Source organism: Miniopterus natalensis, chromosome 7 (assembly GCF_054644295.1).
Source record: "Miniopterus natalensis isolate mMinNat1 chromosome 7, mMinNat1.hap1, whole genome shotgun sequence".
Taxonomy (NCBI): domain Eukaryota; kingdom Metazoa; phylum Chordata; class Mammalia; order Chiroptera; family Miniopteridae; genus Miniopterus; species Miniopterus natalensis.
This window is the reverse complement of record NC_142087.1, coordinates 62365527-62383110: the sequence shown is the minus strand read 5'-3', so window position 1 is coordinate 62383110 and position 17584 is coordinate 62365527. Positions and strand designations below refer to the sequence as shown.

The window sequence follows — 17584 nt, the reverse complement described above, 5'->3', positions numbered from 1 at the left end:
TGGTATTTTGTTTTGATTTACAATAGCTAGATAATATTAATTTACACAAAGGTGCACTTGCGAACATTAACTGTTTTTGTTTTTTTAATCCTCACCTGATGATATCTTTTTATTGATTTTAGAGAGAGAGGAAGGGAGAGAGGGAGGGGGGAAGAGAAAGAAACATTGATGTGAGAGTGAAACATTGATTGGTTGCCTCCTCTACACACCCCGACTTGGGATCAAACCCGCAACCTGGATATGTGCCCTGACCAGGAATCAAATCCACAACCTTTCAGTGTATGGGACGACACTCCAACCAGTAGTCACTCAGGCCAGGGTTTAAATGGTTTTTTAAAAACAGTTTATCCTGAAAGTTCAGGATATTCTTTCATTAAGCTAAACTGAAAGCTTGAAAGTAGGAAATTTTTGTTTCAAAGAGAAACTGTAACAATATCTAATATCTAATTACACACCTATTCCTTTTTTAAAAAAATTTATCTTTATTATTGAAAGTTTTACAGATTTCTTCCTTTTTCCTCCCGATCCCCCCACCCCCCGGGCTTCTCCACACTATTGTCTGGGTCCATGGGTTATGCATATAAGCATATAAGTTTTTTAAATTAATCTTTCCCCCTGCACTCCTCCACCCCTGCCTTCCCTCTGAAATTTGTCAGTCTGTTCCAGGCTTCTGTGTCTCTGGATCTATTTTGTTCATCAGTTTATTTTGTTCATTAGATTCCAGATGTGAGTGAGATCATGTGATACTTGTCTTTCTCTTGACTGGCTTATTTCACTTAGGATCATACTCTCCAGTTCCATCCATGCTGCCCCAAAGGGTAAGAGATCCTTCTTTTTTACAGCTGCATAGTACACACACCTATTCTTTTTCTTTTCTTTTCTTTTCTTTTCTTTTCTTTTCTTTTCTTTTCTTTTCTTTTCTTTTCTTTTCTTCTCTTCTCTTCTCTTCTCTTCTCTTCTCTTCTCTTCTCTTCTCTTCTCTTCTCTTCTCTTCTCTTCTCTTCTTTTCTTTTCTTTTCTTTCTCTTTTCATTTATTTATTTATTTATTTATTTATTAAAATATAGCTTTATTGATTTCCGAGAGAGGAAAGGAGAGGGAGAGAGAGATAGAAACATCAATGATGACAGAGTCATTGATCGAGCCTGCAACCTGGGCATGTGCCCTGACCGGGAATCGAACCCTGATTGCCTGGATCCCAGGTCGATGCTCAACCGCTGAGCCACGCCCGGCTGGGCCACACACCTATTCTTGATTATGAAAGTTGAACCAGCCCTGCCCTGATTTATAGCACACTTTGCACCTTGCTACTCAGAATGGGGGTTCTCCAACCAGCAGCAATGGGCATTACCTGGGAGACTTAGTGATGCCGAGTCTTAGGTCACACTTCACATGGGCAGAATCGGAATTTAAACTTTAATAAGAATGCCTTTTGATTTAAATGCACATTAAACTTTGAAAAGCACTGTTAACTTCGGTAGTTGTAGGGTGGACCTGAAATTCTGCACTTCTGGAAAGATGATGCTGTTGCCACTAGTCCATGAACCACAGGTGGAACAGCAAGGTGCTACAACTATTGTCATAATGAGAAAGTTATACAGTTACATGCATTGATTCTCAAGCTGTGACAAGAACACATAGACAGGCCAGAGTTAACTTGCCAGTTATTGAGCACAAAGCAGGTATGCTGTAAGGGTGTACTTATTCCCATGTACATTTTTTAAAGTATATGTGTGCAGACCTGGGTTAAAAAAATTCTGGAGAACTACATCTTTTTGTATCTTTGACACAGAAGTGTAGATATTATGCATAGAAATAGCGCATAATTCTCATATCTGCATAAAAATGAATTCTTCTGGCAGCACGAGCCACTGTATGTGTGTCTATTTCCGGTTTTCGAAAATCATTGTTAAAGGGAAAAGACTGGGCATTTGTCACTAACATGTTATTGACTTTGGGTCCAACACATAACCTTTCTGGACTTCTTTTTCTTCCATCAGTAAAATTAAAGGTTCTGACTAAATGGCCTCTCCCTTAAGATGAATTCTTAACTTCTGTGCTTCTATGCTTTATTACTCAGGGTTCTCCAGAGAAACCGAATTCATAGGGTGGATGAATATATATAAAATGAGATCTGTTATAAGAAATTGGCTCACACGACTATGGAAGCTGAGCAGCCCCACGATCTGTGGTCTGCACACTGGAGGACCAAGGAAAGTTAATGGTATAAATTCCAGTATGAGTCCAAGGCCTGAGAACTAGGAGAGGCAGTGTTGTAAGTCCTAGTTCAAGAGCAGAAGAAGACCAATGTTTCACAGTCAGGCAGAGAGAAAGAATTCACCTTCCTCTGACTTTTCCTCTTTGGGCCTTCCACGGAGACACCAATCTGCTTTACTCAGTCCACGGATTCAAATGCAGACACTCACTGACACACCCAGAAGTGTTTCACCAGATACCTGGGCATCCTGTGACCTAGTCAAGTTGACACACAAAATTAACCATAACCTATGTCTTGCTCTGCAGCCTGCTAGAACTTTGTAATTTCATTAAGCCCAATTCCTTGATTATAGGGATTGGTATGACGTAGTTTAGAGCCAAGGATTTGAGCTAGTAGATAAGGATGTGTCCTTGAGCAAGTAACAACCTTCAGGTGAGGATCTGTAAAATGGAAGTAATATCGGTGCTTATGCCATGTGTAGTTTTGAGGATTAAAGTAGGTAATGCATGTAAAGCACTTAGTGTGTATTGTTCAATATATGTTAGCTATTGTTTCTTTTCCAGATGAGGAAGCTGAGGTGGAGAACTAAATAATTTGTCTGAGGTTCAATATTTCATTATTAAAGACTTGGATATAGAAGCCAGATCTTCTAATTTCCAACACGGTCTTCTCTCAGCTGTAGGCTGGCTTCACTGAAATGCCCACCTTTTAAACTTGAAAAAAATTTTAAAACAAATTCTTTAAAATTTTGCCTGGTCAGATCGCTCCCCACTGGCCACATTGCTTTCTTTATGTGTCTTTTTTATTTTTTAGTAGAATAATTTGTGATTATATGAGCAGTTTTACCTTTACAGTTTATTATATTCTATATACTGGGGATATAGATGATCAACTTTTGAGTTTTTTTAACATCTGCTTTTCTAAAAAGAATGATGTGTGTGTGTAAATTGTGTATGTATATAACTATTATATCTTTTCTTTACAATTTTGGATTCTCAGATGACTGTTTTCTCCTACTGTTTATATCACTTCTATTTTGTAAATCATTTTTTGTTCAGAAAGAGTTACAACCAAGCAGCAGTTTCTCTCATTGTTTATTCACAATAAGGTTGGTCCATGAGCAACTTCAGTTTGACATTTGGTTTTATAAATGTGATGATATATTCACTTTGATTTTAGTTCTTAATTTTAATTTTTAAAAATCTTTTTTCTCTTGCAGTTGAAAACAATCCTCGAACAGGAAACCTGGGTGCTTTAATCAAGGTCTTCCTTTCTAGAACCAAAGAACTAAAACTTTCAGCAGAATGTCAGAAGTAAGCTGGCTTATTAAATCATGTTCTTTTTATATTCAACAATATGAGTATTTTTCATCTGTTGGTAGAAATCGATTATGGCCTTTTGAAAGCTATTAAAGGAATTATTCCTTTAATAAAGGAAAAAAGTAAAGGAATTATTCCTTTAATAACGGGGAAAAAAGTAAAAGAGGTTTCAATTTGCTGTCCAAGTCATTGGGGTGAGATGATATATTCTGGAATGTTTGATTTCAGCATTTTAGACCATCTTTAGAAATAGATTCTTTAAGAAGATTAATAGTGATGTAATTATTACTAAAAAGGTCATTATTCCCCATTATTACCGCTGGTCATGTGACTTAGTTTGAGTATTATTTCATTCTGCATCTGCTTCCTTAATTTCTTTCATTAGGTGAAAGAAGATTCAGATTAGATATTATAGTTTTATATCAGATGCAATGGAAAGCTAACTTTTTATATGCTCAAGCATTTTTTTAAAACCATTTTTTCTGGCTAACTCTTTAAAGATTGTTCATTGCCCAGCTTTCAAGCAAATTATATTGAATCCAATTAAAATTTTTCTTGTGAGTTCAGGGTTATTAATGCAAATAGCAAGTATTGTACTGTGCTATTGGTAATGCTCCATTTAAAAATTTGATTGTGTATTTGCATATATTCTCTTTATGGTACTATGTATTTTTAAATTTTTTAGCTTGAAATGCCTGTGTGTGGGACAGCTATAAAGTTAAGAACAAAGAGCAGTCATGTCTACAGGAAAATATATTTATTAAGTTGACTCACTCTGTAAAATGCAGAGATTGAAATATGAAGTAAACTGTAATAGATTTCACTGGCTCAATGGCATAAATCGTGAGCCATTAAGAGATATGGACGTTGTTCTAATATTACTGACAGAATGGGCAAAATGATTGAGAAATTATGAAATCATTGACTAGGAATAAACTGATTATGCTCATGATTAAATATTGATTCTTGTGTGATCTTGGTCTTTCTAGTCACATCTTCATTTGGCAGACAAACAATGCTTTGTTTATTATTTGCTATTTGCTGAAAGTGTTCATTTGTGAGATGTCAGAGGAGGAATTACAACTTCACTTTACTTATGAAGAAAAATCTCCTGGCAGTTACAGTAAGTATTGCCTTTGAAGATGTTCTGGGGATTACATGTGTAACATAAGCACAGAATGTGAGGAATAAAATTATAATTTTGTTATTTATTTATTTTTTATTTATTTTTTAAAATATATCTTTATTGATTTCAGAGAGAGGAAAGGAGAGGGAGAGAGAGAGATAGAAACATCAATGATGAGAGAGTCATTGATCGGCTCCAGCCTGCAACCCGGGCAGTCCCCTGACCTGGAATCGAACCCCGATCTCCTGGGTCCTAGGTCAATGCTCAACCGCTGAGCCACGCCCGGCCGGGCTATAATTTTGACTGTTCTGTTTTCTCTCATAATTTTTATTTTTAAATAATCTGACACTGTCACTCTTTCTTCCCTTATATTAATTTAAAAGAGCCAAGACTCTTATTTTTTTTTCTCTTTTTTTTTAGAATAAGGAAGTCAGTAGGATTGAGACTTTTATTTATTTTGACTTCCATGCATATGGAAAATAAAAATGAAAATCACAGGTATTCCTTTCAGGAAACAGATGTCAGTTTAAATACCGTTATTAGGGCAGTGCATTATTAAATGAGACAATCAGAATTACAGATTTTGTAAGTATTAAAGGTTACTTTCTTAGGATATAACAACGGTCTCTGAGTCTGGTGTCTTTGGGACTACTTGATCAGAAAAAACATTTTCAAGGACAGTTTTATGATGCTGATGTATGTCATTGTTTTCTGAAGATACAGGAAAAGGTTACTATTTTCTCCTGATATTGCTGAGCTGTTTTTTACCAGTAGTTAGGAGGCCTGTAGTTTTCAAGGTCAACTGCTTGTGTTTCATTTCTTAGCATTAAAACTAACAACTTGGAAAGTAAATGGGAGAATGAGATTGTTAACAAATGAATATGGTGAATGTAGTGTTTGCAGATACCCTTCAAGCGCTCTCCTCTCTGAGGGCAAAGGCAGTGTTGCTCTTGCGTTTCCTGGGTTTTTTATTTTTATTTTTATTTATTTATTTTTGGTTTTGGCCAAACTTTTTATTTAGTATTCTGTAGTTGCTTAACACACACTTAAATGGTCTTATTGGGGGAGGAGGGAAGGGAAGGTTCTTATAGATTCCCAAGGAAATGTCAGAAAGGCAAAATATGGCCAGCACTATCCATTTGTTTGGGGTTTACTGGGTTAATAGCACTTTCTTTACATAAACATCTGATCTCAGGTTTTTCATACTGATAACATTTGAGATTTCAGTTTGAAGCCTGGGTTTATTTTTTAAAACACACCTTTGCCCTCATTAGGTGTTCTTGCCTACCTACGGCTTTATACATTGATTTTGAGTTTTAAGACATGAATATGTTTAATTTCCTACTTTGATAATCAACCTTCCAAATTTGTTAACTATATACTACTTATGTTTTTAAAATTAGAGCGTTTTGCTCTGGCTGGTGTTGCTTAATGGTTGGAGTGTCTGCTTGTGCACGGAAGGGTCTGTGGTTTGATTCCTGCTCAAGGGCATGTACCTGGGTTGCAGGTTCCATCTCCATCCCTGGTTGGGGTGCTTGTAGGAGGCAACTAATCCATGTCTCTTTCACATTGATGTTTCTTTCTTTTCTCTCTCTGCCCGTCTCCACCCCTCTCTTTCCATTCTCTCTCAAAAAAAAAAAAAAAAAAAAAATCAATGGAAAAAATATCTTCAGGTGAGGATTATCAAAAAATTAGAGCTCTTAATCAAATTGTGTCTTGCATGTGTTAGTTTTGTTAACGTGAGTCTTTTTTGTGTGTGAGACCAACAGTGCCAAAACATAGTTTGCTTAGGGAGTTGCAAACCTTTCTAGGAAGTTAGAGCAGCAAGAATGGAGTGAATGTTTATTCCCGTAGGGCCTAAGAGGATTCTCCAACTAGCACCTGCAAACTTAACACTTTGTTTTGCATTATGTCATAAAATTGTGCATACTGTATATTATACTTTTATTTAACACAATATCATTTATTTTAATATAAAATTATTTTTTTATTACTTAACCTTGAGTAAATTGATGCACTTGAGAGTTATGCTGTATTTGTTTTGGGGATAAATGTCTTCCTGGAGTACACTCTCTGAATCTGCACTCTCTACTCATATTCAAGCTTCAGAAGCATGGTTTTGTTGAACATCCTACGTGTGGCCCAAGGTAGAGGCAGTGTAAAAATGACACTTCTCCAATCATGGTCACATTATCAAGATGGTTGTCTCACTGAAAGAGCCATCTGTAAAGCTGGATGATTGGTGATTCTGTCTGTGTACTGACAGGCTGTCCTCTTTCATACAGTTAGCAATTCAGCGTTTTGTACATGCTCTTTTAATTTTGTTCTTTTTACTTACAGTTGAGTTTTCTGTTGATCCACCAGCTTAAGTCCAGTGAATGTCTTAAGGTTAAAGACTTGCTGTTTTAGACATATGTAATTATTTTCATCTTAGCCTTACATGTTGATAGAGACTTCTATTTCTTATCACATGGTATAGGTATTGTTTTATTTTCTGCCAATGTCTTTTTTACAATTTATAAAAGTGTGATGCAATTAAATGATTGCACAGATGTTGAATTGGAAAATATGGAACCTTACTGTGCAATAGCTGAAAACATCCATTTATCAGCTAATAATATCTGAATATCTGAATTAGGTGTGTGAAGGACTTTAGGAATAGGTAATATACAGTAATACAGGTAGTTTGAAGGTAGAATTGATGGAAGTAGAGAACTGTCTGCAAACAACTGAGCAGAGTCAATTGAGGCATTTTGGGCTTGTCAGGTGGTTACGGCACACTGCATTTTTTTGTTTATTACAATTCCTTGTAGTACTGATGTAATCAGGTGGGTACTGCTGGCCTGTTCCGGGGAGCTGTCTTTATGAGGGTAATGTGACTCTCAGTAAGCTCTCAGTTTGTAATTGAAATTTGTGAAGATTTCATATTTGAATATTTTCTGGTAGGCTGTGTATGATGTGGCAGTAGATTGTTTGCTAGAGAGAATTTGTATCATTATGCAAAGAAAGCTCTTTCCACTATTCCATGCCTTTGAGAGTAGTCATTGGGGACAAAGCCAGCCACAGGCAAAACTGTAGTACCACAAAATTGTTTCCACTTTTCTTTTGCCTTCAATGCAAGTTTTTCTTTCCTCTCTCGGGATTATGCCCCATTCTTGCCAAGGTAATAACTGATATTTATTTTACATTTTGTATCTCATAAATACAGGGTAGGCAAAAGTAGGTTTACATTTGTCCATATAGAAACTAATACAATAATTAATAAATAAAAATACAAGAGTAAACTCTGTTTCATGTATTCAGAACAGTAAACCCACTTTTAATCCAACCTGTACAATCTTTTGTCCTTAGGGGTCTAAATCTGTTGTTGGTTTCTGCAAACACTTATGGTGGCTTGTTTCTTTATGTATCTGATGATGTTGATTGTGAGCTTCTCTTCGTTTTATCTGAATATGAGGCCTCAAATAAGGGATCCAGGCGCTGCACCACCTGAGGCCACTTCACCCTCCTTCAGCAGTTCTTGGCTTACAGTGGCATCTCAGGTTCAGCTTCTCTTCCATGCCACCAGCTGAAGACTTAGTCTCCCAGGATTGGCTTCATATTGGCACTCATCCTCCAGGTCACCCTTCCCTTAGAGTTTGCTCACTGCTCAGTGTTTTACTCTGGATGTAAGCCACAGTTTGTTCACTTGTGGTGGTTCTTTTTGGTTATGGTGCTGGGGTCCTTGGAAATTTCCTTTACTTTCTGGAAGCCTATCAATGTACTAAAAAGTATATATTTAGCCAAGAACTCATTGTTTTGTACAGAAGGGCCTTTGGAGTAACTACTCCACTGTACTGCCAGTAGAAGGCTATTACAGCTTCTTTACAAATATTTTTAAATGTTTTAAATGAGGGAAGAAGCCTGTGGAGATTGAGAGACTGAAGATAGAAGTGAAAAAAAGGGGGCAGGGATAAGCTGAAAGGAAGGTCCAAAGAGGAGGCACTTGGATCTGGAGCATGGAGAGGGAGGGAGGGAGCATATAGGTTTTCGTTGCAAGACCGTACCACCTGTGTCCCTGAGTGGTCAGCTGTGTGGCTGCCGAGGGGAAGGCAGAGGCAGGTTATTTGCTGAGAGCTAGGGAGAGCAGGGTATGTGGGCCTGAGATGTGTAGTAACCGGTTAGCACAGCTTTATGGAGAGAAGAGAGATTAGGGACTTGTCAAGTCCAGGGAAAAACTTGCTTAACTACATTTCCTTGGCATAAAATAGTTCTATATAAACTTATTTCAAAAAATTATTTATTTTGGGGGGCTTGCTCTCAAGCCTAGTGAACTAAACATACCTGTTTATTTTTGTTTTCTCCTGAAATCCCAATAAAATCAGTAAAGGACTTTTAAAAAGTCATAAATTTATTCCTAGGTTAAAGAGGAGGAAAGGGGGATACAATGTTAACATTTTTCAAGTTGGAAAATTGAGTAATGGTGAACTTAACTGATCAGGAAAGCTGAAAACTAAATGCCTTCAGGATTGGAGAACTCCAGAAAAAAGCCAGTTCTTGCCTCAGAATCCTGGAGTTGGAAGTGCCAGGTATGTCCAAAGGCAGACAACCAAGAGGATTGATTGAAAGAAGGGTTGGATGCCCAGATCTCCTCTGTCATGCACAGTCATGAGACCACCCCCTCCCCAGTTTAATGCTAAAATCTGTCCTTTGTAAAGGGTTTCCCTGCATGAGCACTCAAGCACAGAAGAGGGGTGGCACACTGAGAAACAGGCTTAAGCACAAAGGCTACAAATGGAAGAGTGAGATGTCTTGACTTGACTTCTAGAATCCTGCCACCAAAGGTTTATGCCCCCCACTCCCTTTCCCGCCAGAAGATTAGTGGATATTCTTCTGGAGAAAATAAACAAGGAAGATTGATGATAGTCATTCTGACAGGTATGAGTTGATACCTCATTGTGGTTTTAATTTACATTTCTCTGACAATTAATGATGTTGAGCATCTTTTCATGTCTGTTGACTTTCTGTATGTCCTCTTTGGAGAAGTGTCTATTCAGAAATCCAAAACATTAATTCAAAAGAATACATGCACTCATATGTTCATTGCAGCGTTACTTATAATAGCCAAGCTATGGAAGCAACCCAAGTGCTCATCAGTAGATGAGTGGATAAAAAGAGCTGTGGTACATATATACAATGGAATATTACTCGGCCATAAAAAAGAATGAAATCTTACCATTTGTGACAGCATGGATGGACCTAGATGTATTGTGCTCAGTGAAATAAGTCAGTCAGAGAAAGAAAAATGCCATGTGATTTCACATACATGTGGAATCTAAAGAACAAAAGAAACGAACAAACAAAATTGAGACAGACTCATAGAAACAGGGAACTGGTGGTTGCCAGAGGGAAAGGGGGTTGAGGAGACTGGGTGAAAGATGGGAGGATGGCTGGAGGGATAGGTTAAAAGGTGAAGGGATTGAGAAGTATAAATTGGTAGTTACAGAGTAATCACGAGGATGTAAATAAAGTACAGCATAGGGAATATATATATAGTCAATAATATTGTAATAACTATGAGTAGTGTCAGATGAGCATTAGATTTATTGGGCAATCACTTAGTAAGTTGTATAATGTCCAGTCACTGAGTTATACACCCGAAACTAATATTGTCTATCAACTGTAATTGAAAAATAAAAAAATTATTAAAAAAAAACAAAGAAGAGACTCAGATACTGATATTTGGTTGTCCCTCAATGAAATAGCTTGGAACCCTCCAATGGGACCCGCCATGTGAGAGGCTGTACCTATTTGTGCAGAGCTTCCATCACTGTTTGCCTCCCTCTGGCAGGTAAATGCAGAGCCAAGGATCCCAAACAGTTGAACAAACTTCTGATTTGTGGAGATCAAAACAGAAGGAAAAAATTATACAAAATAAGAAACTGGAAAAAATTTTTAAAAATCAATAATAATTCCTCTCAAAACACAACCAATTTTCTTTCCATTCCCCTCTGGCTTAAAACCTTCTTGAAACTCTCTGGAGTTTCAAAGATCTCTGGTGTATTCATTTTACTGAACGCAATGGAGGTGAATCTCTTTTGAAGCCAGTTTTGATTTTCCCGGTGGCTGCATGTCTCACTGCTCTCTCTTCTTTGCTGGAGCTTGTCCAGGGGTTCAGGAGGTGAACCTGACATTGTGTGGTGGCTGAGTGGTTTCTGTTTTATTTTTGTCTTAGTATAAAACTTAACAGTTTAGTTAGTTATCGATAAGTAATGGAAAAAAACACATCCAATAGCTGAAAATGTGACTCAGAGAAAAAGAAAGCATGGATATATTCCTTTAAAATATTTAACGTTTAAGACTTGAAATCTATCTTTGCAGAAAAATGAATGTGCTTCTAAGGAGCTCCTGAATTATTCTTTGGTCATAAATATGTGATCTCTCTCTACTCTCCTTTTTGTTCTTTTATATTATCAGTGGAACAGAATCAATTAAACTTTACTACTAGGCACATTTTATAATGAAACCTGGTAGACTATGTTATCCTTGAGGATAATGAGAAACATTTCTGTTCGACCACAATTATAGGAACCAGAATTACTGCAGATTTTATTGAAATGGTGTTGAACACAGACTTATAAATATTGTAATGCATTAAAATGGAGATCAATTTTATTTTTAGAAAAGAGGGAGTCCATTTACTTTTCCTTAATTTATGATTAATGTATAGAAGCATATTTGAATTTGCTAATTAGAAGTTTAAATATGATTTTTAATATAGAATAGTAATTCCAATATTAGCTTTACAATTAAAACTGACAGTAACATAGATTCTACCTTGGTTTCTGAATATGTTTATAGTTAATATAATCTAGGTGTCTTCCATTTTAAGAAAGTCATTGCCCTGCCGTTCGTGGCTCAGTGGTTGAGAGTCTACCTAGGATCCAGGCGATCGGGGTTCAATACCCGGTCAGGGCACATGCCCAGGTTGCCGGCTTGATCCCCAGTCGGGGATGTGCAGGAGGCAGCTGATCAATGACTCTCTCATCCTTGATGTTTCTCTCTCTCTCCCCTCCTCCTTTCCTCTCTCTGAAATCAATAAAGATATATTAAAAAAAAAGAGTCATTTTTGCTCTAAATTTTTCAGGCATACTATTAACCTCCTTTTGGAGTTTAGCTCTGTTTTTTCTTGATTGAGTTTTTAGTACTTGTATTTGGCACAGTGTGGTATTTGGGCAGCATTGAGAAACTGACAGCTTGACTTTATTAATGTAAAGAAAACAACAAAGATTAGCTCTCTGTTAATATATTTTTTATTAACTACATGTAACCTGACTTAAATGACCCATATGTTTCTTTTTCCTGGCTACTTCTTTGTTTTCCACCAGCACTGTTTTTCCCCCTTCTTCAAATGAGTGGGTTTTTAAAAATCTTTTCTCTCTCTCTTCCCCTCCCATTCTGATGGAAGGCATTTGATTATGATATTATTCTATTATCCTCTAGTCTTCTCCCTAAAGCCAAAATGAAAGCATAGTATCTTTTTTAACAAATTTTTACAGCAGATCCTATTTCTTTTTTTAAAAAAATATATCTTTATTGATTTCAGACAGAGGAAAGGAGAGGGAGAGAGAGATAGAAACATCAATGATGAGAGAGTCACTGATCGGCTGCCTCCTGCACTCCCCCGACCGGGGATCAAGCCCACAACCTGGGCATGTGCCCTACCAGGAATCGAACCCCGATCTCCTGGATCCTAGGTTGATGCTCAACCTCTGAGCCACGCCTGGCTGGGTAAGAGAGCATAGTATCTTAGCATTTGGTACGAAATGGGTACCAAACAGAAAGAATAGGAACCGAAGCTTAGTTTCAGGTATAGATTATTAGAGCTGTCAGGGACCACAGATGTCACCTTGTCTGTCTTTGCTTCTTCCTCTGGTGATGTTCATAGAGATCAGAGAAGCAGAGTTAGGGCTTTAGAGTGAGAGAACCCTAGGGATAGGAGTGGGATTTCAGTGGCCTTGTTCTGCATAATACTCATAATAATAGTTTATATTTATTCATTATTTGAAATTACTTCCAAATTGGATATTTAAGTCAAGGACTGGACTTTCTGTATGTGTTGGTGAATGTATAATATATTGTCTCGATGTGTAAACTAATATGTGGTTTTCAGATTTCTCCCCTAATGTGGCTCATAGTACTCACTTACCAGCGGCTTTGTATTAGGGTCTTCAGTGAAACATGGGTTGGTTGACTGGTTTTCCCCCCTAACTTTGTATAAAAACAGGTCTTTAAAAATAATTCATTAGGTTTTTTATTTTTATTGTTTTGGGAATCTGGATTCGGGTTCAAGTCTAGGCTTTGCCCCTTACTGTAAGTAAACTGATCTCTCTGGGCCTTGATTCTTCATCTGTAAAATGATAATTGTACCTACTCCTTAATAGTTATCGTCAGGACTAATGTGGGATAAAGAGAATGAAATAGCACAGTGCCTCTCCAAGGGTAGAGTTCTCAGTAAATGTTCGCTATTAATATTTCCACAAGCTAAGATTTAAGTTACTAAAATATTTGACTGGCGCTATAGAGGAAGTTTAAAGCTGGGTTGTAAACTTCACAGAATAGTAAACACACTTAATCTCTGCAAAGTCCTTTGCTCAAAGAACCTCAGTTTACTGTGTCATTCAGATTTCAAGGACTTTTAAGATCATCTTTCTGAAATGCATGAGTGTATTACTATAATTTTTGGCAAGTGACTTTATATTTACTTACTGTTATTGGAACTGAGAAAGAGATTTATCCTCCTATGAAAGCTGAGCGATATAAATACTGCTTAGAAAATAATGCAGTATGAGTGACTATTGCTTAATGTCAGACCTGGTAAGCAGTCAAATCTTGTCACTTTTCACTTGATATTCAATTATTTGCTTCTAGATTAGCCCAGAAATAAGCATATATAGTAGTCTGCAGGATTTTCTTTTTCTTTTTTAAAATTAAAAAATATATATATCTTTATTGATTTCAGAGAGGAAGGGAGAGGGAGAGAGAGAGAGAAAACATCAATGATGAGAGAGTCATTGATCGGCTGTCTCCTGCACGCCCCCAACTGGGGACCGAGCCCTCAACCCGGACATGTGCCCTGACTGGGAATTGTGCTAGGACCTCTCCTGGATCTTAGGTCGAACTTCTGTGCCACACCAGGCTGGGCCGGGATTTTCTTTTTAAAGAAAATGGAAGTTGTCAGATTTCAGCTGGAAATTGTTAATTCTTGTCTTTTGTTTTGTTAGAGCTTTTGCCTTGATATGTTATATTTTACTTGTATGAAATATATTTTTATTATTTTCATTATTATGTTAAATTGATAACAAAGCTGTGAATATACTCCTTAATTGACCCAGCTGTAAACTTGGCTGAGGTCATTATTTGGATGGCACATAGAACCAGATAGAGAATCCTTGTTACTATTTGAAGATTAAAAAATTAGATGTTTTTACACCCCTGGAAGAAAAAGAAAACAATCAGGCAGCATCTGTGGGTCCTGAGCGCTTGTTCCTTCACCTTCTGTAATTAAAACACTGCTGGCTGCTTGGCTGAACAGGGGTCTGTTATTAAACTGGCCAACTCATTTTGTCTGAAATGTTCTTTAAGAAATCAATGAATGATTTTAAAAGTTCTTCTTGAATCTGGGTCACTACATTCTGTAGGATGAGCCAAGGCATGATGGTTTAACAAACATGTATTGAGTATATATTATATGCCAGCTAGTCAGTTTGTTGGAGTAGGTTAACTCCTGTGGGTTATGTTGGATAGCTTTGACAGTGTAAAGGATTTTAGTTAGATCTACTTATCATGTAGCCTCAGAGACAATTGTGACTTATTTCCTTGTTTTACTTTCTTTACTCATTGAGCTAATAAGCCTACCTCTTTTAGAGTGAGATTTAATGTGGTTATTGAATTTGATTTTTTTAAAAAATGTTTTTATTGACTTTTTTTAGAGAGGAAGGGAGAGGGAGAGAAACATTGATGTGAGAGAGAAACATCTATCAGTTGCCTCCCATATACATCCCAACTGGGGATTGAACCGGCTACCTTTCGGTGCACTGGACCACGCAGAACCAACTGAGCTACAACGGACAGGGCATGAACTTGATTCTGGCTGTGTATTCTTCTTAGCCTTGATTGGTGTGTTCATTGTGATTCAATGTTCTCTTCAAGCTTGGCACTCACCTCTCAGAGGGTTACTTGTGCCAGTTCTATTTATGGCAAGGCAGGAAGGGGTTTCTTCATAATTTCTGACTACTAGGTGATTGTGGTCTAGAAGAAAGAATTGCTAAATTTTTTTGAGACTTCAAGTGCTTTGATGCTTTGGAAATAACCATTAAGTTTATACTTAGACAGCTGGGTTCAGTTCAGCAGACATGTATTGAGTATACATCACATGCCAAGCTCTTAGTCATCATCCTTGAGAAATAGAGTCTATTAGAGGCCTGCTTACATGGAGAGAGGAATGATGATACAATGTAACCAAAATACTGCAGTGAAAAACATGCACAAAGCATCGATGGGGTCTAGATGATTACTTTTGTTCAAGGTGAGGTAAGAGAGTTGAGTTGTATGGAGAAAATGAAGACTTAGGATGGTTCAGATGCATAAAGATTGGCTTTTTTAAAAGATTAGGTTTTTATTGTTGGAGGGTGGTCCAGGCAGAGAGAATGTTATAGAGGAGGCATAAAGTGGCATGTAGCAAGTAGGTTGCTATTGCTGAAATATAAGTTGTGAAGGGAATAATGACGGGAGATAAAGGTAGAAAGGAATGCCGAATCTGTATCTTGAAGGGTCTGGCATGCTGAACTTTGGAGCTTGGAGTTTTTTCTGATACATAGTAAATCAGCGTAAAGCAATTGAAAAGACCTAAGCCAGGAGACTGAAAGGATGAAATGTAGTTAGGTCTTTAATAACAATCTGGAGTTTGGATTGGAGAGGCGTAAACTTAGATGTAGGAATACTGGTAGGAACATTTCCATTGGGATGGTAATTTGCACCCTACCTTTGCCACTTGCTCTACGACTTGGAAATCCACTTTACTTTAGGCTTGTGTATGTAAAGAGGTATTTGGCCTCTTACTTGGTTTCAGCCTGTGATCTGTGGAGTCCCCACAGGTTTAGAAAAGGTTCTTTGAGGTCTATCAAGATCAAGGGCAAGGTCTTTATGGGGGGAGGGGGAGGAGTACAGGTACTTTACTTCTGATTCAAACAAAGCAGCTAGAGCAGCTTGATTTTTTTATGTATTTTATATATTTGACTTTAGTATAAGATTTCATTTGAAAGAACATAGTGCAGTATAAGAAGTTTGAAAACTTCTGGTCTACAGGAGTCGTAAGATACCTTCAAGCATTAATATAATTGATAGCTGGTGTTCAAAAGTCCACCTTTTGAACTAGGTGAAAATTGTAATAGATGCTAACTTACTCATGATTTGGATTTTATTCAGTGGCCAACATTAATGTCTGAGTTTATGTAATAATTACTATTCTTATTCTCATTCGGAATGAAAACTAAACTTCTAAACAACTCCATTCTATTTTATACTTTATCAACAAATTTTTTATGTGTCTTACCAGGTTCTGATTCAGAAGATCTCTTGGAAGAATTAGTTTGCTGTTTGATGCAGTTAATCACTGATATTCCACTCTTGTAAGTTCTGGCTATGCCAGGGTTTGTTTTATCTTCTTTGTATATTGAAGATGGTAATTGATCATGTTGAAGAGTTTGTGGGTTCTGGTATAGTACTTCTATGTATGCTTTTTAAGGGTTGTACATTAATGGAGTTCTTTTATCTCTCTTGCCTAATAATATTTAAACTCTGACTATCCATCATCAAAACAAGAATTTTAAGTTGTTGAAGGGGAAATCATCAAACCCTTTAGCAATACTAAGCATATGGTAGGCCCAGAATTAGATTAATCTCTGTGATAAGAGAACTGATAGAGCTCTGTCAACAGGGTTTAAGAGAAAAGCAATTAGAAATGAATTCCTATGTGGTAGGCGCAGCCAGTTGTTCGCCCATTACTTGTTCCCCCCTTCTTCCTTCCTGATTTTTTTTATGGCCATTTTTGGAGAGGTCGGATTTTCATGTCCATTTTTTCTTGAAGCTAGATGTGGTCACTGAGATGTAGGGGGAAGTTCTCCAATGAAAGTATAAATAAAGCTCTTTAAGGGGACCTGACTCAACTAGGAGACCTATCTTTTTGTTCTTTACAGCCCTCTTTCCTGCTGTGTGGAATGTGGACATGGTCCTTTGAGTTATGTGGCCATCTTGGCACCATGAGCCAAGAGACTCACAGAAAATTCTGTTTTGATGCTATTGAGGTGCTGAGCCAAAGACGTTATCTATCAGTCTCCCTACTCCCGTCACCCCCTGGACTTACGTGAGAAAAATAGACCCTTACATGTTTACGGTGGTGGATTTCTGTCACTGCACCTGAATGTAATTCCAGCATGATTCAAAATGTCTGTTATTTTTAAAGCAGTTACTATCTACCTTTTAAAAAGTTGTCTCTCTGAGGAACCCTTTTAGATGTTTTTTTCTTAATTGCCCCTCCCCCTTGGAGGGCCTTGAATCATTATAATATCTGTGACAGTTTTCACGTCAAAGAACTAATTTTCATTCTCTTGGGAGGGGGGATGATCTCATCCCTGTTGAGAATGCATATTTTAAAGAAATTATTTTTTAAATAAAGAAGTGGATTTTAAGATTTATCATCACAGAATCTCAACCTACATGGGGATATTGTTGGAAATGTGCTATTTGCCTGTAGTCCAAAAAGGAAAGACAGGTATTTGTGAGAAAATGGGCTCTTAGCCTCTGTTGTGCATAAGTGCAGCATCCAGAATTGTAACACAGATTTGTGATTTGGCCTGGTGATGTGCAGCTTGGAAGGTAGGGC

At 37.2% G+C, this 17584-nt stretch overlaps 1 protein-coding gene across 3 annotated transcripts in view; it reads left to right on the top strand.

The window, feature by feature from the left end:
* The window catches only part of DYM (dymeclin), a 272348-nt gene that overhangs the window by 46627 nt on the left and 208137 nt on the right, over positions 1-17584 (top strand). For all 3 annotated transcript variants that reach the window (XM_087819082.1, XM_016225068.2, XM_016225069.2), the window contains exons 4-6: positions 3437-3530; positions 4526-4659; positions 16259-16331. In XM_087819082.1, the coding sequence (XP_087675208.1) occupies positions 3437-3530; positions 4526-4659; positions 16259-16331 (301 nt within the window). The remainder of the gene's footprint in view (positions 1-3436; positions 3531-4525; positions 4660-16258; positions 16332-17584) is intronic.